The 24,618-nt window shown below is 42.2% G+C and overlaps 1 protein-coding gene across 4 annotated transcripts; it reads left to right on the top strand.

Annotated features, from left to right (window-relative positions):
• Nucleotides 1-22,893, top strand: LOC115438124 (NLR family CARD domain-containing protein 3-like). Of its 4 annotated transcripts, XM_030161528.1 has the most exons (10): nt 377-412; nt 2,811-2,912; nt 7,046-7,146; nt 7,432-7,533; nt 9,420-9,628; nt 16,533-18,297; nt 19,033-19,206; nt 19,626-19,799; nt 19,896-19,942; nt 22,261-22,893. In XM_030161528.1, exons 4-10 carry the CDS (start codon nt 7,439-7,441, stop codon nt 22,749-22,751), a joined length of 2,955 nt encoding a protein of 984 aa, XP_030017388.1. In that variant the 5' UTR covers nt 377-412; nt 2,811-2,912; nt 7,046-7,146; nt 7,432-7,438; the 3' UTR covers nt 22,752-22,893. The 4 variants fall into 4 exon arrangements, with proteins under 4 accessions (XP_030017386.1, XP_030017387.1, XP_030017388.1 ...); XM_030161526.1 differs by lacking the exon at nt 7,046-7,146 and having other exon boundaries at nt 1-412; XM_030161529.1 differs by lacking the exons at nt 377-412; nt 2,811-2,912 and adding an exon at nt 4,070-4,108.
• The last annotated feature ends 1,725 nt before the right edge of the window (nt 22,894-24,618 follow it).

Below are 24,618 nucleotides of genomic sequence, written 5' to 3'. Positions count from 1 at the left end.
ACTCTGAAAATGATTGAAACCCCTGGGTCACCCCTGATGTAGATGAAAACACACAACAGAATAAAGTAGTTTGAAATGAGCTCAACCTTAAACATGTAACACATGAATGAACTGTTTATGTCTCCTTTATTAGTATACACTAGTCTAACCTGGAATAATGAGGAGGAATGAGTCTGTGCAGGTAACAGTACACCCTAAGAGCAAAACAGAGGAAAATAAGTCTGTGTTTTATGTGAACTTATGTAAAGGTTTGTGTGCTTTTTTGTGGTTCAGATCCAACAGCAGAAATGGAGAGGAAGAAGAAAAGGAAGAGGGATGTTTTTACAGCCCAACAGTCAGCCAGCTCCAGCTCCAGCTCCAGCTCCAGCTCCAGCTCCAGCTCCAGCTCCAGCTCCAGCAAAGCCTTAAGCAGGTGATGAAGGCTGTTCCAATGCAATATGTCACTTCACAATACTGTATCAATACTAAAAAGAACTGTATGGATATTTTTAGGTATTTACTCAAATGCAGATATTGTGGAGGTTCGTTTTAGTTCACTTGTTTTTCTTTATTGTTTCTATCTTATTTATTATTATTTAACATTGTTTTATTAAATACTGGTTCATTGAATCATCCTAAAAACACTTTTTACTGTCTGAGAGGCAGATGGGAGTTCCTTTGGAAACCAGGAGAATTAGAAACATTTTGTGGGGAAAAAAAATAAATAAATAAAATAAAATAAATAAATAAATTTGTGTGTGTGTATGTGTGTGTTTATATTTATATATATATATATATATATATATATATATATATATATATATATATATATATATAAAATAAAAGAATAAAAAAATAGAAAATAAAATAATAAAAAAGTAATAATAAATAAATACAAAATAAATAAATATATAAAATAAATAGAAATAAATAAATAAAATAAACATTATGTGATATAACATTAGATCTTGTTGTGATCAAATAAAAATGTGTTTAGTATTTGTACATATTTCTCGTGTAATTCAATTCTTCCAGGAAAAAATCTTTGAAAAAAACAAGAAGAAACAAGCAAAAAATGGCCTTTTTAACAGTATCATGATATATCATGATATATGGTATAGTGATCCTAGTATTGGGATTTGTACTGTATTCCCAGAGTCTTGCCCGTACACAGCCCTAGTGCTAATCTGAAGCTCATAGAAATGGACCTGTAGTGAAAGCACTGATAAAGAAACTGTACTTTAGACCAGGCTGTGACAGGTGGACTTTGTACAGTGTAGATCATAGATTCAGTTAAAAATACACTGAGGATGTAAATAGTTCACCAGAAGTGTGCAACAGTTTGTTGGTAGTTACACAACCCCCCCCCCACACACACACACACACACACACACAGTTTCAACACTTTTTTAAGTGACAGTCTTCTACCTGTCAGATACTACAGGTCCAGAAGTAATCCAATACTCAGAACAGGTTTTAATGTGATCTTTCAGTATTGTTATTATTTTTCATGTTGTTTTGTTTGACTGTTGCGTGTTCTTAAGAAGGAAATCTATTCAGTGGATTTCAGACATTTTGAGGTTTTTACATGTGGAGAAGATGAGACGTACGTCAGCAGGATCAGCTGTAGAAGTCTATAAAGCATGGGCAGCCTTTTGTAAAATACACACAAACTGATAGAATGAGCAGTTTACCATGACTGTAACAGGAAACCAACACTCATCACCAGGGCTGTAAGAAAATATGGGCATCACAATATATCATGATATTTCATTTCACAATACTGTATCAATATTCAGAAGTACCGTATGGATATTTTTAGATATTTATTCAAATGCAGATATTGTGGAGGTTCATTTTTGTTTTTTGTTTTTCCAGTTCTTTTATTTCTATATTCTCATGGATATTTTGTTTTGTTGTTTTTAGATTACAAATGTACTATTGTGATACTGCAGGTCATTAATGTAGTTTTTTTTTTTTTTTTTTTTAATTGATAACGCTGTTTTGTTAAATAATGGATAATTCAGTCATCCTAAAAGCACTTTTTACTGTCTGAAAGAGGTAAGTGTTTGGTTTTTTTCATTAGGAATGCACAAAAATAATGTTTTGATGTTGGATGATTCAGGAACTGAACACTATGGACTCTTTTGGCAATAGAATACGAACATTTAAGCAGAATCTATGAAAGTAAATCTGTCTCATCAGATTTTGAATTATAAAAGCCATTGAATTTATAGTAGTGAATTTTTTTTGCACTGAAATTAAGTATCTGAATTTTTGTCTCTGAATTTTACTTTTTACATAAACTTAGAATAAAAAAATTGAGAGGCAAAAAATTCCGATCACACATCTGGGACACCAAGGATACACAATGATTCTATCACAAGTCGAACTGACAACCAGCCAATCAAGTTATGTTAGGTTGGTCATGTGACAGCGAAAAAATTCAGACACTTAATTTCGGTGAAAAAAATTCAATGCTAGAAAGTCAGTGGCTTTTATAATTCAAAATCTGATGAGACAGATTTACTTCTGTAAGGATCTGAAACTATAATGTCTGTAAAACATTATTTATTAATTCATTTGTGTGTTTTTTTGTACTGGTAAAGCCACATGTTAGAACTTTGTTTATCCAAATTCTGCTCTATAAGTTTTTCCAGGAAATAATCTTTTAAAAAATGACACAAAACAAAAAATATCACCTTGTTACCAGTATCGTGATATGTTGCGATATATCGTATTGTGATCCTAGTATTGTGATTTGTATTGTATCACCAGATTCTTGCTTGTACACAGCCCAGTTGATTCTATTCCAGATTGTCTCCTCTTAGTTTTCAGATGAGTTCAGCTGAATCTGCAGATCCTGAATGTGTCTCTTTGAAGTCTGACGCCTCCATGTTCGAACCAGTTGGCTTTAAAGATAAATCAAAGAGGTAATCCTTAATTTTATGCATTTTAAGAAAAAAGTATTTTATTGCATTGATAAAGCTCTTGTTGATACAAGAAAAACCTAAAAAATATTTAATATCATCACACAGGCCAACTCCACATCCTGTGTGTAAATGAGGACGGGCAGAAGGGTTTGAAACAGTCACATGGATCAAATATACATGAAGGGATAAAGAAAAGAATAGGCATGTGCACACATAGGCCCAAAGGGGGCTTGAGCTCCTGCCCTTTTTGCCTTATAGAAAAAGTGCCCTTTTTACTTTTAAAAAATAAATAAATTCCTGTTCTGCATAGGAATGTAATAGAAAACAGCTGTTTAAAAACACCACAGTTATCTACTGTCCGCATTTCCTCGTAATAGTGCGTCATGGTGTTGTATGTGTGTGGAGTCTGATGACACTACAGGGTGGGGAAGCCAAATGTACACTGAACATTTAGTTGTTTTTTCTCAGCAGACACTACGTCAGTTGTTTTGAACCCAAACATATACTGATGTCATAATCATACCTAACACTATTATCCATACCTTTTCACAAACTTTTGCCCATATGAGTAATCAGGAAAGCAAACGTCAAAGAGTGTGTGATTTGCTGAATGCACTCGTCACACCAAAGGAGATTTCCAAAATAGTTGGAGTGTCCATAAAGACTGTTTATAATGGAAAGAAGAGAATGACTATGAGCAAAACTATTACCAGAAAGTCTGGAAGTGGAGGAAGCAACAAAAAACGTACCAACGCTTTTATTAAAGCTCTCAAATCCAAAATCCTAAAGGATCCAACCAAATCCAGGAGAAAAATGGCAATTGAACTTGAGGTAGACAACAAGAGCGTTAGAAATGCAGTAAAATAGGATTTGAAGATTTAAATTCTCATGACTTTCAACAAACTAATTGGTCATACACTGTCTTTCAATTCCTGCCTCAAAATATTGTACATTTTGCTTCCCCACCCTGTACTGTGACAGCTGTCTGTCACTGAGGGGCGGGGCTTCCCCATGCTGCACGCTCACACGCTTGTCCGAAGAAAGAGAAAGAAAGAGAGAGAGAAGGCCAAGCGTGCCGCAGCCCGAGCAGTTGTGGAGGCAAAAACTCGGGTCTGGGTGGAGTTTGGGGAGGCCATGGAGGAGGACTATCGGTCGGCCTCGAGGAAATTCTGGCAAACTGTCTGGCGCCTCAGGAGGTAAAGCAGTGCACCACCAATGCTGTTTACAGTGGAAGTGGGAGGAGCTGACCTTGGCTGGGGATGTTGTTTGATGGTGGAAGGAATACTTGGAGGATCTCCTCAATCCCACTGTCACGTCTTCCATGGAGGAAGCAGAGGCTGAGGTCTCAGAGGTGGACTGGTCCATCACCCAGGTGGTTGGACAGCTCCTCAGTGGCAGGGCACCGGGGGTGGATTGGGTTCACCTCGAGTACCTTCAGTCTGGATGTGCAGGACTGTCTTGGTTGACTCGTCTCTGTAACATGGCGTGGCGGTCGGGGACAGTCCCTCTGGATTGGCAGACCGGGGTGGTGGTTCCCCTTTTTAAGAAGGGGGACCGGAGGATGTGCTCCAACCACAGGGGGATCCCACTCCTCAGCCTCCCGGGGAAAGTCTATTCCAGGTACTGGAGAGGAGGATCCGACCGATAGTCGAACCTCGGATCCAGGAGGAACAATGTGGTTTTCGTCCCGGTTGTGGAACGCTGGACCAGCTCTATACTCTCCATTGGGTGCTCAAGGGTTCATGGGAGTTCGCCCAACCAGTCCACGTGTGTTTTGTGGATCTGGAGAAGGCGTTCGACCGTGTCCCTTGTGGTATCCTGTGGGGGGTGCTTCAGGAGTATGGGGTCCGGGGCCCTTTGCTAAGGGCAGTCCGGTCCTTTTATGACCGAAGCAGGAGCCTGGTTCACATTGCTGGCAGTAAGTCAGACCTGTTCCAGGTGCATGTTGGACTCCTTCAGGGCTGCCCTTTGTCACCGGTTCTGTTCATAATTTTTATGGACAGAATTTCTAGGTGCAGCCAGGGGCCGGAGGGGGTCCGGTTTGGGGACCACAGGATTTCATCTCTGCTTTTTGCAGATGACATTGTCCTGTTGGCCTCATCGAACCTGGACCTTCAGCGTGTCCTGGGGTGGTTTGCAGCCGAGTGTGAAGCGAGCGGGATGAGGATCAGCACCTCCAAATCTGAGGCCATGGTTCTGGACCGGAAAAAGGTGGTTTGCCCTCTCCGGGTCGGTGGGGAGCCCCTGCCCCAAGTGGAGGAGTTTAAGTGTCTCGGGGTCTTGTTCACAGTGAGGGAAGGATGGAGCGTCAGATTGACAGACGGATCGATGCAGCGTCTGCAGTGATGCAGTCGCTGTACCGGTCTGTCGTGGTGAGGAAGGAGCTGAGCCGAGAGGAGAAGCTCTGGATTTACTGGTCAGTCTACGTTCCTACCCTCACCTATGGTCATGAGCTTTGGGTCAGGACCGAAAGGACCAAATCCCGGATACAAGCGGTCCAAATGAGTTTCCTCCGCAGGGTGGCTGGACACACCCTTAGGGATAGGGGGAGGAGCTCAGTCACCAGAGAGGAGCTCGGAGTAGAGCAGCTGCTCCTCCACATCCAGAGGAACCAGCTGAGGTGGCTCGGGCATCTGTTTCGGATGCCTCCTGGACGCCTCCCTGGTCTGGTTTTGACCAACTCTATATATAAAGTGTCATAAGATAACTTTTTATTGTGATCTGGTGCTATATAAATAAAATTTGATTGATTGATTGGTTTTCCCCTGTAAGTCACTTTGGAAAACAGCGTCTGCCAAATGCATAAATGTAAATGTAAGGCCTGACAAACATTTGGCGCACACATCCTGCCCTTTGTGACTTTGAGCCCCTGCCCCTCTAGAATCCTGTGCACATCCCTGGTAAAGAATAGTCCAATAATTCAAAGAATAGTAATGAAGGGATAAAGAGAAGAATGGTCCATATGAAAGTCCCTCCCACTAAACAGCAGGAACTCAATCCAGAACTTCAAATCACTGCTGAAAACTCACCTGTTCAAACTGGCATTTTCTTTGGCCTCTTTTTTTTTTTCCTCTGTTCTTTTTGTTTTGTTTGTTTGTGAGGTGTCTTTGAGTTTCCAAAAAAGCACTATATACATGTGATGTATTATTATTATTATTATTATTATTATTATTATTATTATTATTAGACCTGAGCCCAGACATACATGCCAGCAAGGGGATATTAAAATCACATGGTTCTGTGTTTTTTTTTCATTCTTTCGCTACTTTGAACACAAATTTGACCCCTGAACGTTTACGAAAAGTCAATTTTATTTGACCAAAAATTCAAGCCAAGCAAAAAATGTTTTTATATGAAGTCGCCAAGAAAAAATATCACAGAATGACTTGGCCCCGCCCCCTCAAAAATCAAAATACATTACTTGGATGGGAGCCCTCCCCAAATTTTTTTCCACGTACAAACCTGAAAGTTGGTCCAGACATAGCCCATGGTAGGACAAGTAAAAAATGACATTATGGCCCCGCCCTAAACCCAACAGGAAGTCGGCCATATTGGATGGAAGTGTGGACGTCTAAAATCCCACCCCTCATACTTTCCTCATCTCCTTCTAGGGTTTACATCCAATTTGGACCAAACTGGGTGAAAATCACCTACACACATGTGATCAAAAGTGATCACCTACGTTTTTGAACAAATGTTGGGCGTGGCTGTGATGATGCAGTCATTTTCAGAAGTTTCAAACTGTGCCCATCTCAGAGAATGTGAGATCAGGGCCACGGTACGCTGTCCTCTCACTGTCGGTGTCCTCGGCAGTCACGTCAGGAGGCGGTCAGACAGGAGGGCGAGGGCCTTAACACTGCTGGCAGTTTTAATTATTATTACCCTGGCGTTGGTCTGTTTGTCTGTCTGTGTGCAAGATAACTCAAAAAGTTATGGACAGATTTAGATGAAAATTTTCAGGAAATGTTGATACTGGCACAAGGAACAAATGATTAAATTTTTTTTTTTTTTTTGACTGCTAAATTACATTATCCAAACTACATTTAGACTTTTGCAGTTTGAAATACCTGGGAGTTTTTCAGTCCAGTAAAGTCAGTTTACTGTTGATTATATTTCAGATTGTCTCCTCTTAGTTTTCAGATGAGTTCAGCTGACTCTGCAGATCCTGAATGTGTCTCTATGAAGTCTGACGCCTCCATGTTGAACCAGTCGGCTTTAAGGCTGGCACAAAGAGGTAATCCTTAATTTTATGCGTTTTTTTTTTTTAAGTATTTTATTGCATTGATAAAGCTCTTGTTGATACAAGAAAAACCTAAAAAATATTTAATCCTCGTAATTGAAGTTTAAGGCTGACACAAAGAGGTAATCCTACATTTAGTACTTTATAACAAAAAATACTCTCTTGGATTGGATAAACTCTAGTTTTCATTCTACCAGGACACAAGATGAAGTCAGTGTGATAGTATTTTGAAACACTTTATAAACATTACTGATTATATTTCAGATTGTCTCCTCTTAGTTTTCAGATGAGTTCAGCTGACTCTGCAGATCCTGAATGTGTCTCTATGCAGTCTGACGCCTCCATGTTCGAACCAGTCGGCTTTAAGGCTGGCACAAAGAGGTAATCCTTAATTTTATGCGTTTTCAGAAAAAAAAAACGTCGTTAATTGCATTGATAAAAGCCTTGTTCATACAGGACAGACATAACTTGCACTATTTAAACTTCAACTAAATTCATTATTTTGATGCAGATACAGAGTAGTCTGGTCTGTTGTGTTTGAAGGAAGACAGAACTGTAGTGAGTAGACCCTTTTAGACTGAAGAGTGATGAACTGTTTATGACTTTATTATGCAGAAAAATGATCACATTTCAATCAATCAAATTGTATTTATATAGCACCAAATCATAACAAACTCTACATTTAGAGCTGGTCTAAACCAGACTCTTAAGCCAATGAGCCAATTCCCATCAGCCCAATTATGTAACTACGCTGGTTTACCCCAGAAAGTCAGTGTTTGCAGATCCATTTACTCAGCATCATTGAGGTCAGTGGAGCTGCTACAAAGGTTACAAACTGCCACAGTTTTCATTCGGCCTCTCCTCAAACAGACACTGAATAATTTTTGAACTAGGGCTGCACGATTCTGGCAAAGATGTGAATTACGATTCTTTGGCTTAGAATTGAGCTCACAATTCTCTGGCATGATTTTTTTCACAAAAATGTTTATTGCACCGCTGTGAAGGAAAATGGGTTCTTTTAGCTGTGATTCGTGTCTTTCATTTCACTGTGCAGTAGTCCGCTCACTTATGCACTGTTTGCTGTGGAATTGATCTGTTGGTGTGGCTGTGTGGAATGGGGGGGGCACATGCACATGTTCCAGTCAGTGGTGGGGTGTGTATGTATGTGTGTGTGGAGGGGGGGGCTTGGCCACACGTGCGCGGTTCGGTGGGGGGTGCATGCGCGTGCTTTTCGTCCGGTTACCCGTGCATGTGTCAGTTTCCGTCCCCCTGCAGAAGTGAAAGTGAGCCTTTGTGTTCATTTCCCTTTTCCCTCCCCTCCTGTCCTGGACTTTTATACATTACACATATGTAGAATACATGACGGTGATGGTTTTTTTGTCTGAAATGTTTGGTGTGGTGCATGGATAAACCTGAGCAGCAGAAACACTGCACTTATGGTCCTGGTTGCTAAGCGACATCAGCTGATCTGTGAAAGTTTGCAGCACAAAAAAACTTCCCAGCAGCACAATGGAATATTTTTATTGTAAAATTTTTGTAGAGGGTGAGACTTTAGATTCTTGGTTAAAAGCTGAGTTATCATCACCCACAAAGAAAAGAAAAGGAGAAGAAGAAGAAGAGCAGCAGCAGAAGTCAGAGAAGTGAAAATGAAAACACCTGGATCTGGACGACTGAAAACCAGACCGACATGAGATGAACAGTGATGAAAGTGAACCTTCATTGTGCAGGAGTTCAGGTGGGGGACTCACCACTACCTCTGAGGTTTTCATCCATTTCTCTCTCTTTACTGTAGTTGTTCCTCTGCTGTCATTCACTCTTTCGTCACTCAACTCCAGTCGACAGCAGCAGGTCATGTGTTGTAAAGACGCTTTACCATTGGTTGAGGGAAGAGGTGGCAGTGGTTCTGCGTTTGTGGACATCTGTTTGTAATGCAGCTGTGAAGTAAAATGCTTAAGAATCATTCGTGTTGAGAAATGAGATCGCATTCATGTGTGAATCGAGATCGCGATCTTTTAACGATTAATTGTGCAGCCTTATTTTGAACTCTTCTTGAACTCAGAGATGGAATCTGTGGTTGGTCAAAGCCTGGGGCTGGAAAGAGAAAAAAAAAAAAACAGTAAATAGCAGGAATCCCCTGGGTATGGGGTTCTCTTCAAACGTTCTCTGATGCTATCAGCAGTGGTGGTTCAGCTCTGATGGTCCGTGTGTGTAAAACTCTGTATTAAAGTGTGTGTCATCATTAATTCCTTCCATGTGTTGTCCTGCAGACAGCTGAGTGCACAGGTGTCCATCTGTTCAGTGTGTGGTCAGCCTGGTCTGGATCCTGTCCCTTTACCCTGTGGACATTCACCATGGAAACAGTGTGTCACCTCAGAGGGAGACGACTGGGATTTCCCATCAGGTGACTGCTGTCCTGAGTGTGGAAAGAAAAGGAAAAGAGCAGCAGAACAGCAGACTGACACTGACAAGGACAGACGTGAGTGGAACGGATTTACTCTGTTTTATACTGGGACCAGGGACACATGTCCTGTTCAGTAGAGTCTGGGTTTCAACTACACAACTGAACTGTGTTTGAACTACACTGAACAAAAATATAAATGCACACTTTTGTTTTTGCTCCTATTTTTCATGAGCTGAACTCAACAATCAAAAACTTTTGCTGTGTACACAAAAGGTTTATTTCTGTCAAATTTTGTTCATAAATGTGTCTAAATGTGTGTTAGTGAACACTTGTCCTTTGATAATCCCTCCTCCTCACAGCTGTGGCAGATCCAGATGCTGATTGGACAGCAGGATTATTGCACAGGTGGGCCTTAGGCTGGACACAATAAAAGGAAGGCCACTCTAAAATGTGCACTTTTCCTGTAGTGGCTGGTCCAGGGGGGTCACATAAAACCAGTCAGTATTTGGTGTGAGCACCATTTTCCTCCCACAGTCTTCTTCCTGAATTTTCTGAAACCCCTTTGCAGATGGCTGATGGTCCAGAAATGAACATTCAGTTCACAGACAGAAGCTCTGCTGGACATTCCTGAAGTCACATGACCAGTGCATATTCCATCTGTGGCATTGTGCTGTGTGCTAAAAGTGCCCATTTTAGAGTGGCCTTCCTTTTATTGTGTCCAGCCTAAGGCCCACCTGTGCAATAATCCTGCTGTCCAATCAGCATCTGGATCTGCCACAGCTGTGAGGAGGAGGGGTTATCAAAGGGCAAGTGTTCACTAACACACATTTAGACACATTTAGGAACAATATTTGACAGAAATAAACCTTGTGTGAACACAGAAACAGTTTTAGATCTTTGAGTTCAGCTCATGAAAAATGGAAGCAAAAACAAAAGCGTTGCATTTATATTTTTTTTTCAGTGTAAAGAACTGATCTGTGTTTCATACATGTATGAACAGGTCTGAGGAAATACTGTCACATGACACATGGTACAATTTATAGAAATAAAATACTGAGGTAAAAATACTTAGATTACTGCTGTGTGTCACTGGGACTCAATATGAACATCTTTTTTTTTCACTTTATGTAAATGTCCAAAACATGCTGTTCTCATAATAAATTGATCCTAAATCAAACATTAGCTTTAACTATGATGTTAAACTATAATTGTGATCAATATTGGATCCAAATGTTTAAATGATCAGTTTTTATGAACACTAATATGCTGTGACACATGGACAGCAGTTTGGACCTTTGTTCTGTATCAGAATAAAAAACTGACTGGAACTAAAACACTACAAATATGCAAATAAACTGAACATTCATATTATAACTGCAGTGATATATACAGATAATAGCAAAGCATATTTGACTAACAATTGGGTTGATTAGGTTTCTATATTCTTATACTGTTGAATAATTAGTTTCTACAGATTCACAGACTGAAAGTATCACTGATACAAGCAAAAACAAATATTATTGTTAAAGTTAACAGTGCATTTACATATTTTAGTTCTTTTTAGCCTTCATAACTCCACCCCCTGAAGGGGAGGCAAAGGGCTGTAGTTTTAGGTTTGGTTTGTTTGTTTGTTTACAGTTAATCTGTGAAACTATAGGTTGAATTCAGACCTAATTGGGTTTATAGATTACCACTGACCCAGAACAGATGTGTTTATATTTTGGGAAAAATAGGTCAAAGTTAATTTTTTATGAATTTTTAAAATCTTTTTTTGCCCATTTACTTATTATTATTATCATTATTATTATTATTATTATAACTGTCTATGCTGTCTGTGTCTATGCTGACATCAGCACACACATAGACATGATGACATCAGCTGATCGATGCCAAAATAAGATACAAAACCTGTGAGGGGCGGGGCTTGTGCCTGGAACCACTTGCTTTATATTGATTATATCTTTAGATCTTTTATTCTACAAGTGAAACTGAAATTTTGTATACAGTTCCATAAAATAAAGTTCTTAAGCTAAAAAATGAGCCTATTTTAGAAATGATAGGTGAAACTTTAATTTTTGACACTACTCTTATCTATAACCTTTGTAGAAATGTTATTAACGCTGTTGAAAAGTTGAATTAAATGGGTTTTCCGTACAGGTCATTTATGTATCTGCAGGTAAACACCTTAAAATACCCAGGCTGAACTATGTAAATGTGTTTGCTGATGGTATGTATGTTCCAGGCTGAAGTAAAATTTTAAAGAAAGAAATACGGAACTACACTGCAGGTCCAAAGTTTTGAAACAGCCCAGTCTGTTCCAGTTCTGTCTGTAAATTCCATCAGTTCCAGTCCAACGAACAGCTGTAACTGGTCCAAAGGTCAGAGTGAACTGACAGAGGAAAAAAAAAAAAAAAGCTAAGGTTAAACAAAATAATGTACATTTCAGAATTATACAATAAGGAGAACCAGAAATGGGTGAACAACTGAAAGTAGTTCTGCAGCAATGGAGGCTGATCAAGTCTGGAAAGTTGGTGGTTCAATTCCTGCAGGTGTCCCAACATTTGTGAATTCCTTCAACCCCCTGTGTCTGCAGAACAGGAGTGTGGAACACACTGTGGTACCAGACCCATGGAGCATTACGCTGGGGAACAATTTGAAAAAAAAATTCTGCTGAGTTACATTTTTATGTTGATTTAGACTAAAACTGGCATGCTGATTCCAAAATTGCAGTCACTTTTTTTCTAGCACGTCAAGTTTTTTCTCCACAGCTTACCCTCCAGATAAGCAAAATTCCACTGATCAGCTGTAGTAAGACTTGCCAGCTGATTACGATTGGACTCATCTACAGCTACGTGGCAACTTGTTTGTGCAGTCACAATTGAGACAGTGCGGTGAGAGGTGTGTGCAGCTAACAATAGGTCAGTACTGTCAATATCTGCAAACAGAAAGCTAGCATAGTAGGAATTAAGAGGATTTGTGCTGGCTTTTCTCTTAACTTTGTAACCATGGGCATACCGTTGTATGTTCTATTTCGTTTTATGCTGTTTTTTTAGTTTTCAAAGCTTGTAACTATTCCATCTTAGTGCTTTATTTCCATAGGTATATATTTCCTTTGTTCCAGATCATGTCTGCTCCTGCTACTTCTCGTCGTAAACGCCTAAACAGCCCTGACTCCTTTTGCTTATATTTGTGGTAGTTTCACCATTCCAAGTCAGAGGGCAAACATCAGTGCATTTGTCAAACAAGCATATTTTGCATATTTTAAAGTAAAACTCAGTGATCAAGACAAGCCGTGGGCCCCTCACAAAGCGTACAAGCAGTTGGCATCTGGTATCCCCATGGTTTGGCCAGAGCAAAAAGATTGCACAGACTGTTACTTTTGTTTAGTGAAAACATCAGGATTTAACAAGAAAAATAAAAGTAAAGTAGAATATCCTAATCTACCGTCAGCTATAAGACCAACGCCTCCTTCTGCTGGAATTCCAGTGCCAGTTTTTGAGCAACTACCTCCTCTAGAAGATCTGAGTGATGTTGAAGAACGCAGTGACAGCAATGATGCACATTTTGAAATTCACGAGGATTCAGTTCGTAGGGGATTTGATATTTCATTGTATGTCGATATTTGAAAATTTTTATAAAATAAGCACATGTCTGTTAAGTACGGTATTTGTCATATTTTTTAAGAAAACGGGGATCCTATAGTTCAAAAACTTGACGCTATAGAGAAAAACTGAGATCAGTTTTGGATTCCGCACCCAAAAATTAGTTAAGAACAGCTGTCAGACCTAACTCAACAAAAATTGTGTTCCCCAGTGTAATTGGAACAGGACTGGACTGAAGAAAGGAGTGTGTTACTATAAAAATGGAAAAGAGGAAAAGGAATGAACCAGAGAAGAGAGACAGAGCATCAGAAGAGGGAAAAATGGAGGTGTGTCCTCCAGAGAAATGTTCTAGAAAGTCCAGGTGTCAGGAAGTCCAGTTTCCTTCAGCATCCAAAGGCACTGAAACTGGACTGGAAATGCAGACAGAAGAGGTCTGGAAGAAGAACAGACACAACAGAAGCAGAAGAAGAGTTTAGGACAGAAAACAGCTGGAGTGAGAGGAGACTGACAGGACAACAGCTGAAAGAAGAGAGAAGAGAGAGGAGGAGGAAGAGAGGAGGTCATAGAGGAGGAGGAGAGGAGACTGACAGGACAACAGCTGGAAGAAGAGAGAAGAGAGAGGAGGAGGAAGAGAGGAGGTCATAGAGGAGGAGGAGAGGAGACTGACAGGACAACAGCTGAAAGAAGAGAGAGGAGGAGAGGAGGTCATAGAGGAGGAGAAGGAGCAGAGAGGAAGTGATAGAGGAGGAGGAGGGGTGACTGACAGGACAACAACTGAAAGAAGAGAGGAGAGGAGGTCATAGAAGAGGAGGAGGACCAGAGAGGAGGTCATAGAGGAGTAGGAGGAGCAGAAGAGGAGGTGATAGAGGAGGAGGAGCAGACAGGAGGTCATAGAGGAGGAGAAGGAGCAGAAGAGGAGGTGATAGAGGAGGAGGAGCAGAAGAGAGGAGGTGATAGAGGAGGAGGAGGAGGAGCAGAGAGGGGGTGATAGAGGAGGAGGAGCAGAGAGGAGGTCATAGTGGAGGAGGAGGAGCAGGAGAGGAGGTGATAGAGGAGGAGGAGGAGCAGAGAGGAGGTGATAGAGGAGGAGGTGATAGAGGAGGGGGAGCAGAGAGAAGGTGATAGCGGAGCAGGAGCAGAGAGGATGTCATAGAGGAGGAGGAGCAGAGAGGAGGTGATAGCGGAGGAGGAGCAGAGAGGAGGTGATAGCGGAGCAGTAGCAGAGAGGAGGTCATAGAGAGGAGGAGGAGCAAAGAGGAGGAGGAGCAGAGAGGAGGAGGTGGTAGAGGAGGAGGAGCAGAGCACAGCTCAGTGTCCATCAGTCTAAGCCTACAGCAGCAGAACTCAGATCAGCCTGAGCTGAACTAACTATAGGATTCATCTAAAGGAACGTTTGGAACCTCCTCTTAAACAGACAGTGGGTGTCTCCTCCTCTTAAACAGACAGAGGGTGTCTCCTCCTGGACCAAGGCAGGAGGTGGTTCCACAGTAGAGGAGCTGATATCTGAAGGCTCTGCCCCCCCTCCTACTGTTGGACCTCCTCTGGACCACCAGTGCACCTGCATGTGGACAGAGTAGTGCTGTAGATGGACTGTCTGGAACTAAAGCTCTGCCAGATCAGTAGGAGTCTGGACATGAAGGGCTTTGGAAGTGAGGAGGAGGATTTAAAGTCTATCTGAGCGTTGACAGGAGCCAGTGCAGAGACACCAACACAGGACAAATATGGTCTGATACTGGTTCTAGTCAGTACATGGGCAGCTGCATGTTGGATTAGCTGAAGTGAAGAGAAGTGAGTTACAATAATCTAGTCTGAATGGAATAAAAGCATGGACCATTTTTTCTGCATGGTTCTGTGTTCAAATCTGTCTAACTTTAGTAATATTACGCAGATGAAAGAAAGCAGTTCTAGAAATCTGTTTTATGTGAGAGTTTAACGATAGATCCTGATCAAAAATAATGCGTAGATTCCTCACAGTGGTTTTGGTCTCCATGGTAACACCATCCACGGTGACTACTTCGCTGGGCACTGCATCCCTAACAGTTTAGGTCCAAACACAATGACTTCAGTTTGAGTTTAACAGCAGACAGTTGTTGGTCATCTGATCTTTAATCTCTTTAATGCGCTCCTGTAGTTTGGCTAACTGATCGGCTTCATCGGGTTTAATGGATAAATATAATTGGGTATCATTGGCGTAGCAATGAAAGTTGATGGAATGTTTTCCTATTAAGTTACCTAATGGAAGCATGTATATGATAAACAGTATTGGTCCAAGAACCGAGCCTTGAGGTACTCCATAACTAACTATAGTGCACTGAGAGGATTCATTATTAATGTTAACGAAGTGAGAACAATCTGTTAGATCGGATTTGAACCACATTAATGCCGATCCTTTGATACCAATTTATTTTTCCAAACGTTGCAGAAGGATGTGATGGTCGACACTAAGGTCTAATAAAACCAGTCTAGAAACCAGAGCCTTATCTTAAACAGTTGAAGGTCATTGGTAACTTTGACCAGTGCCGTTTCTGTACTATGATGTTCCCTAAAACCTGACTGGAAGTTCTCAAATAAACTATTGGACTGAAGGAAATCACAGAACTGATTGGACATGATTTTCTCCAGAACCTTAGAAATGAATGGAAGGTTGGATATGGGTCTGTAGTTAGCTAAAACTGCAGGGTCCAGGCTGGGTTTAAGAAGAAGGGGTTTACTTACAGCTACTTTAAAGGACCGAGGTACAGAACCTGTTGATAACGACAGGTTCATCATATCAAGGAGGTGGAGCTAAGTAAGGGTAAAGCGTCTTTGATGAGCTTTGTTGGAACTGGGTCTAAGAGACAGGCAGATGATTTAGATGAAGAGACTATCGAAGTTAGCTGGCTGATCTGTACGGGAGAAAAGCAGTCCATAAAACCAGAGGGGTCAAAGGTCAACTCTGTGGTTTCTGGGTCTGAAGGATTTAAGGGTGGACTAGAATTTGTAGAGGATAAGAGGACATTAATTTGATCTCTGATGAGCAAGATCTTATTATTGAAAAAATTGATAAAATCATTGCTATGGACGGTAGCAGGAATACTAGGCTCATATGCACTGTGGTTCTGGGTCAGTCTGTTTAACCTTACCTTTTTTTTTTTTTTTTAAACCTCTGGCAGTTTACTGCTTACCTTTGTACCATTTCAAGCTGTTCATTGGACTTGAACTGCTTGAATTTCAATACAAAACTGTAAAAATCATGGTGTTCTAAAACTTTTGACTGGTAGTGTGTATTTCTTAAAACACACCACCCTTTGTTTGAACTTTGCTAAATAATTTGATCCTTGCCACACAGGTATTCTCTCACATCTCTTCTTTACTTGCTATGCTTTTGAATGTTACAGGGCTCAGCCAGCTGCAGAACGTAATAAAGGAACACAAAAAACAAATGCAAAACAAATTTCAAATGACTTCTGAAGGTAACGGCGACGAGCCAAGCCCTCTGAACAACATCTACACACCCCTGTACATTACCAAAGGAAAAAGTGAAGGTCCATCTGAAGAGCATGAGTTCAGACACCTCGAACATAAATGGAAACGACAAAAATCTGAAGAACTAATTGTGAGAGTTGGTAACCTCTTCGTACCTTTTCCTAAGAAACCACATAGAACAGTTTTGACAAATGGAGTGGCAGGCATTGGAAAGTCGTTTGCTGTGCACAAATTCATTCTTGACTGGGCAGAGGAAAAGGAAAACACAGATATTGATTTTGTTTTCATACTTCCGTTTCGAGAACTGAATTTGATTAAAAATCAGAGAAGCTTCCTCCAGCTCTTGAGGGAATTCCACCCTGCTCTTGGGGATCTACAAGAAGATTTGGAGAACACCAAAGTTATTGTGATCCTGGATGGCCTGGATGAAAGCAGAAGTCAGCTGGACTTTGAAAACATGGAGATAGTCAGGTCTGTTACTCAAGTAACATCTGTGGGTAATCTCATTACAAACCTCATCAAAGGGTACCTTCTCCGTTTGTCTCTGCTCTGGATAACTTCCCGCCCAGCATCAGCCTATCAGATCCCTTCAGATTGTGTTGATACGGTAACGGAGATAAGAGGGTTCAATGACTCACAAAAAGAAGCGTACTTCAGAAAGAGGTTTAGTAATCAGTCAGATCAGGTGGATGCGATCATTTCACACATCAGGTCTTCACAGATGCTGGACATCATGTGCCAGATCCCAATCTTCTGCTGGATTTGTGCTGTATTATTTGAAGAAATCTTCATAGAAGGTGGAAAGGCTGAAGTTCCTCAAACTATGACAGAAATGATGGCACAGTTTGTGTTAGTCCAGACAAAACGCAGTAGCAGTAGGTATAAAAAGAACCCAGAGAAGTTACTGAAGACACACAGAGAGTTTCTGCTCAAACTTGGCAAGCTTGCATTCATTCATCTGCAGAACAACAATCTGATCTTCTACGAAGAAGACCTGAAAGAATGTGGCATTGACACCCAAGAAGCAACTGTTTACTCTGGATTTTGGAACAGTGTTCTGAGGAATGAAGACATATTCTCTCAAAGAAAGGTCTTCTACTTTGTGCACCTGACCATACAGGAGTTCTTTGCAGCACTTTACATCTACGACTGTTTGACAAGCAGCAACACAAAAGACCTAAGCAGCTTCCTTGACCTGAAGCAGACAGAGCATTCATTGCTTGAACTTCTGAAGATGACCATAGACAAAGCACTGAGGAAGAAGAACGGCCACCTAGCTTACTTCCTACGATTCCTCCTTGGCCTCATGGTGGAATTCAACAGGCGAAGTCTTCAGGGTCTGCTGATATCTCCAGACCCCAGCCCAGATACCATTAAAAAAATCTTGATGTATTTGAAGACCATCCGAAGCAAGGACTTTTCTCCTGACAGCTGCATCCATCTCTTCCAAACCTTGGTTGAGATGGGAGACAACAAGACCAAAGAAATGATCCAGGAGTATCTTGAGTCAAAAGATCGTCCAAGTACAGAGCTGACACCCCTGCACTGCTCTGCATTGGCCTTCATGGTACAGGTTTCAAAGAATGACATGGATGTGTTGGACTTAAAGAGTTACAACACAACCGACGAGGGGAGGAGGAGACTGATACCAGCGGTGAGGAGCACCAGAAAGGCCATGTAAGTTTATTATATGCTGCGTTTCCACTACGTGGTACCGGCTTGACTCAACTCGGCTCAACTGGACTCTGCCTTTTTGTATTTCTGTTACGAAAAAGGGCCTGGAATCTGGTACCTGGTACTAGTTTTTTGGTATCACCTCTGCCGAGGTTCCAGGACTGGGGACCAGATACTAAAGGGTGATGTGTAAACACTGCAGACCACTGATTGGTCAGAGAGTCGTGTCTGTGACCCGCCCTTTTACAAAAAACAGATGCAGAAGTTGACAGTAAATATGTCGGTAGGTGAATCCACATGGTGACAGTCTGTAAAACTACACCATGGTTTCTCGAGGAGGTTCAGACGGAAAAATTCAGTATGAGCTTGACGAGACAACACACAACAAGTGAGTTTATCAGCAACTCTGAGCAGACGACGCGGAAATAACGCACTGCATCGCTATGACAACCAGGTACTGTAAAGTCGGTAGTATCCTGTAATGCAGACAGTCTGGAATAGGACCTGGTACCCGAGCCAAGCTGAGTTGAGCCGGTTCCATGTAGTGGAAATGCGGCAATAGTTGGTCAAACAAAATGCTCTACCCAAGCACATTTATAACCACAGGTCAGATTATCATGGGAGACAGTATAGAGGAGGTCAAAAGGTGGAGCCACTGTAGGAGGGTCAGAAGGTTTTGCTGGTAAAGCGCATTATCCAATGAACATCTCAAGTATTTCTTGTTTTATCCACCCCTAGGCTTGATGACTGTAAAGTGACTGCAGAGTGGTTAAACCATCTGGCCTGTGTTCTCAAGTCCCCCTATTCACTTCTAAGAGAACTTGACCTGAGCAACAATGATCTGGAAGATTCAGGAGTTCAGCTACTCTGCAACGGACTTTCAAGTCAGAGCTGCAGACTTAAGATTCTGAGGTACTGAGATAAACAGAGGTTTATAAGTACACAGAAATCAAATACCAAATGTGTTGAGTGTCCTGCCAGTTATTTCCTTCTTCATTATTGACCGACCATTATTTCAGCCTGAAGATCCTCTGTGTTTTGTATCAAGATCAGAAACAAAACATGTACTTGATTTGTGACTGAGCTCTGGTGTGCACATGGACCATTGAATTCATTATTTGTGGGCGGGGTCACTGATGATCCCTGCTTCAGATTCTTATTCTGTAATAATGCATTACGAAAATAATAGGGATTTGATTTTGTTACAGAAACTGGCAAGAATCTAATCCTGCTCAGGGACTTGTCGTCTTTTAGAATCTATCAGTTCGACATTTGTACAAGTGCCTTATGTCCAGTGATGGTAAACTAAAGCCAGCTCTGTGTCTTCTCAGGTTGTCTGGTTGCCTGGTTACAGAAGAAGGCTGTGATTCTCTGGTCTCTGCTCTACAGTCCAATCCACACCACATGTCTGAGCTCGACCTGAGCTACAACGATCCAGGAGACTCAGGAAAGGACAAACTTAAGAAGCTTGTGGACGATTCTCACTACAAGCTCGTCAGACTCAAGTAATTAACATTACTTTTCTTTTTTGTACTCGAAAGTTGTGCATTTTAACATACGTAAACACTTTTAAGAGAGTTAACAAGTTGCTGTCTTCACAGCTGTGACTATGGTGGAAAACATCGAATGAAACCAAGACTCAAGAAATGTAAGTGTCCATGATAGCAACAAAGAGATGGTAACAAATTAAACTTCATTTGAACATTCAGCTGAATAATTTAGTTTAGTTTAATTCATGTGTTCCATGATTGCCGGAGTGGTGCAAGTGAAAGTGAAACTGAAGACTCTTAACTGTTCCTCTAACTCAGGGGTGTCAGACTCTGGTCCTCGAGGACCGGTATCCTGCATGTTTTAAATATTTCCCTCTTCCATCGCACCTGGAAGCCATTCCATCATTATCAGTTTTCTGCAGAGCATGATGATCAGCTGATCATTAATTGAACCAGGTGTGTTTGAAGAGGGAAATATCTAAAACCTGCAGGATACCGGCCCTCCAGGACCAGAGTTTGGCACCTGTGCTCTAACTCCACGCTCACCTATGGTTGAGTGTGGATCCAAGTTCATATTCCCTTCTGTGACCCACCTCGGAGATCCTCCGCTGACCAGACACTCCAGGTGTCCAGTTCCTATGCACTGTGGGTTCCAGTTTGAGGCCAGGAGGACCTCCCATGGAGGTGTTTTCCCCACCCTTCTGCTGTGCCCCTCCCATGTTAGAACTGTTGCGAGCGAGATGGAGACAGCTCATCTCCCCCAAGGCCCCATGAGATGGAGCCAGCTGCACCTCGCACCACCGGTACCTGGGTCAGATACCTGTGGTCCTGCTCTGAAAAATCCATCTCAAACACAATTAATCGATGACTCAATTTTTTTTACCCAGCCCTAGTGGTGATTAAAGTAATTTTGTCTATAAAAAAAATAGGAAAAACTTCTGAACTCTGACTATTTATCAATATCAGAAGTGAAATAATATAAAAACATAAAACTTGAGAAAAGTCTGTGTGGGGGAGGGCACATAACTTCAAACTAAAGGATTACAGACTAAAGCACACCACTCCCTCTAGCATGAACTGTACTGCACATGTTCAGCAGTTCTTTTTCAGGAACACCAACAGATCTACTTTTTCTGGCAGAGCCGAGCCCACTCCACATGGACTTTTCTGTTTTTTAACCCCACTTCTTCTCTGCTGAGTTAGGGTTAGGGTACTGGCTGTAGGTGAGGATCCAGCGGCTGCTGCAGGTGCAGTGTCGGTGCCTGGTGCAGGACTCATAGCCTGCGCTCCTTTGGGGTTTTCCAGTATTATCCATTCCTCAGCCTTCAGGTGTAGATTATGTTTGACCAAGTGTTTGTGCAGGTTTGAGGTGTTGCTGTGGCCGTATTTGGTTCCATTCCTACTAGGGATGTAAACAATTAATCGACTAACGATTAATTGTCGATAAGAATTTGCTTGATTAAATTATTGTCAGTTAATTGCCCTTTTCTGCCCGTCCACACCTGTCTGAAGGCTGACAGTTTGTCCGCACTGCGACGCCACAGCTGAGATAGTGTCATTAAACCGGATCATGGTGTTGATGAGTTAGAATGTCTTTATGGACATGGTGGAGCCAAATACAGACCAACCGTCTGTTTGTGGGTGGAGCCAAACACAGACCGACTGTCTGTGGGTGGAGCCAAATACAGACTGACCGTCTGTTTGTGGGTGGAGCCAAACACAGACCGACCGTCTGTTTGTGGGAGGAGCCAAACACAGACCGACCGTCGGTTTGTAGGTGGAGCCGAATACAGACCAACCGTCTGTTTGTGGGTGGAGCCAAACACAGACCAACCGTCTGTGGGAGCGGTGCACCCCCGAATAAATACACGCACAAATGCGGGGTCGGTATCAGAGCGTATTCCTGGAGGTTGGTCTAGTCCACGGTCAGTGAGACAGAAGTTCAAACGTCCTCCAGGCTCCTGATTTGGGCCACAGGGATGGAATGCATTTGTGAAGCTTCAGGAGGAAAAGAGAAATGAGCAAAGTTTTACTTTTGCTTCTGCAGGGGCACGGACTGCACCGTACCACCATAGTATTAGACGTAGGACAGAAAGTGATGCATGCACATGTGCGGTTACCAACCAACACGAATGGAAATACCCTGGCCATACCACGCATGCACCCCCCCATTACAGACCGCCACATCAACAGATGAGTTCCACAGGAAACACTGACTGTATCCAATGGTTCACTAAACCAATCATTCAGGAATATGACGTGGTTTTATCATGAAGTAAAGAAACAATAATTAGCTTTTTTTCTTATGGACCGTATTGAAAATGAAATTCAGGTTCTCAGGAACACCGCCGCTTTTCAATTAATCGTTAAGCGATCAGTAAGGGCAACCAACTATCGATTAATGAATGAATCGATAACTTACATACCTAATTCCTACTCAGACATTCAGTAGTTGTAAAGAGTCTGTGTGTTTCAGATGCCTGTGAGCTGACCTTTGACCCCCGCACAGCACACAAGGACCTGTGTGTGTCCAAGGATCAGAGAAAAGTCACCTGCATGGAAAAGGACCAGCGCCAAGAACAGTCTGACCACTGGCCCCAGGTTCTGTGTAAACAAGGACTGAATGAGCGTTGGTACTGGGAGATGGAGGTGATGGAGCCCTTTAACGTAGGGCTGATGTACAGAGGGAGTGAATGGAAGTTGGGTCAAAGTGAAAAGTCTTGGAGTTTGGTTTGTTCCAGTGATGGCTGTTTTGCTTGTCACTCCAATGAACGAGTCAGTGTGTCCTCCGTCTGTTCCCGCTCCAGTCGAGTAGCAGTGTACCTGGACTGGCCTGGGGGTACTCTGTCCTTTTACAGAGTTTTTTCGGACACTCGGGTCCTCCTCCATACCTTCAGAGAGGCCTTCACTGAACACCTGTATCCTGCTGTCGAACTGCAGGCCAATGCCTCTGCTTTGTTTTGTTAGCTAACATGAGGCGCTTTCAGACCAGAGGAACTTTACCCAGTATTCTAATAATTAGACAAAAAAAAAAAAAAAAAACAGTGAATGACTTTTGTCTTTGTTATGGACTGTATCCATTGGCTGATTGGCCAGATCATGTGGAATTGGGGTGGGACAAAGTGGGCTGGACTTCCTCTAGCTCCTTTTGGACAATGAGTGTTATTGTTATTAACTGCTAAGGCCAGTCCGGTCCTTGTATGACTGAAGCAGGAGTCTGGTTCGCATTACCGGCAGTAAGTCAGACCTGTTCCAGGTGCATGTGGGTCTCCGGCAGGGCTGCCCTTTGGCACCGGTTCTGTTCAGAATTTTTATGGACAGAATTCCTAGGTGCAGCCAGGGGCCGGAGGGGGTCCGGTTTGGGGACCACAGGATTTCATCTCTGCTTTTTGCAGACAACGTTGTCCTGCTGGCCTCATGGAACCTGGACCTTCTGCGTGCCCTGGGGCGGTTTGGACTGGGATGAAGATCAGCACCTCCAAATCTGAGACCATGGTTCGGGACTGGAAAAAGGTGGTCTGCCCTCTCCGGGTCAGTGGAGAGTCTTTGCCCCAAGTGGAGGAGTTCCAGTATGTGGGTCTGGTTCACAGTGAGGGAAGGATGGAGGTTCAGGTTGACAGGTGGGTGGGTGAAGGTTCAGATTGACAGGTGGGTGGGTGCAGCGTCTGCAGTGCTTGTATGGGTCTGTTGTGGTTCAGAAGGAGCTGAGCCCAAAGGAGAAGTTCTGGATTTACCCTCAGTCTACATTCAGACCCTTACCTGTGGTCCTGAGCTGTGGGTCAGGACCCAGAGGACCAGATCCAGGACCCAAAAGACCAGATCCGGGATACAAGTGGTCCAAATGAGTTTCCTCCATAAGGTGGGTGGGTCCACCCTTAGGGATAGGGGGAGGAGCTGAGTCACCAGGGGCGGAGCTCAGAGTAGAACCACTGCTCCTCCACATCCAGAGGAACCAGCTGTGGTGGATCAGACAGCTGGTTCAGATCCTCCTGGACTCCTCCTGGGGAGGTGTTCTAGACATGTCCCACCGGGAGGAGGAGTCTGAGGAGAGGGAGGAGTTTGAGGAGAGGGAGGAGTCTGGGCATCCCTGCTTAGACTGTTACCCCTGCAACCTGGCCCCAAATAAGAGGAAGAGGATGGATGGATGGATGGATGGATGTTATTGAAGAGTCAGAATGAAAGTGTTGTACATTTGTGTGATATTTGTTTTCATTTTTGTTTCATTTATTTCCATATATTGTTCTGTTCTTTTGGATCTGGAATTTCTTTCTCCTACTTCAGTTTGAGTTGAACTCTGTCTACATGTGTAATACAACTATGAAATGGACAGAGTGTACTTCTGACATGTAGAATAGTTGTGCAGGATTGGTTAGAGTTTATTTGATGTGTAACATTTGTTCAGTTACTTTGTGGATCTGACATGAGGCTTTGTGATCAGCAGAAAAAGATGGAGGAAGGGGGCGGGGCTATTTAAGTTACACCTCATCCCACTCCTTTTCGAATGTTTTGTTGGGTTTTTTTTAACTTTTTTTGAAACAAATTTTCCTTGTTTTTGGTTTTTTGATATTTGAAATGAAAATTAAAAAATAAAATTAAATAATAAATAATGCAGATATCTAGGGATTGAAGGCAGTAGTTTCATCATTCCTGTGTTTAACTTCATTTCCCATCATGCAGCGTGGTGGGACTGCGCTTCCCGTCAACCATCACAGCCATAGCAACGTGATTTAAAGGCTGTTGTATTCCAAAGTTAATAATATCCTGAAATATTGGTCTGATCAACTTGCTGGTTTTGCTCGTCTGCTACTGAAATACATAAGTACACACACACACA

Source organism: Sphaeramia orbicularis, chromosome 18, assembly GCF_902148855.1.
Source record: "Sphaeramia orbicularis chromosome 18, fSphaOr1.1, whole genome shotgun sequence".
In the NCBI taxonomy this organism is placed as follows: Eukaryota; Metazoa; Chordata; class Actinopteri; order Kurtiformes; family Apogonidae; genus Sphaeramia; species Sphaeramia orbicularis.
Note: the sequence above shows the minus strand (reverse complement) of the source record. Positions and strands in the feature narration are given on the sequence as shown.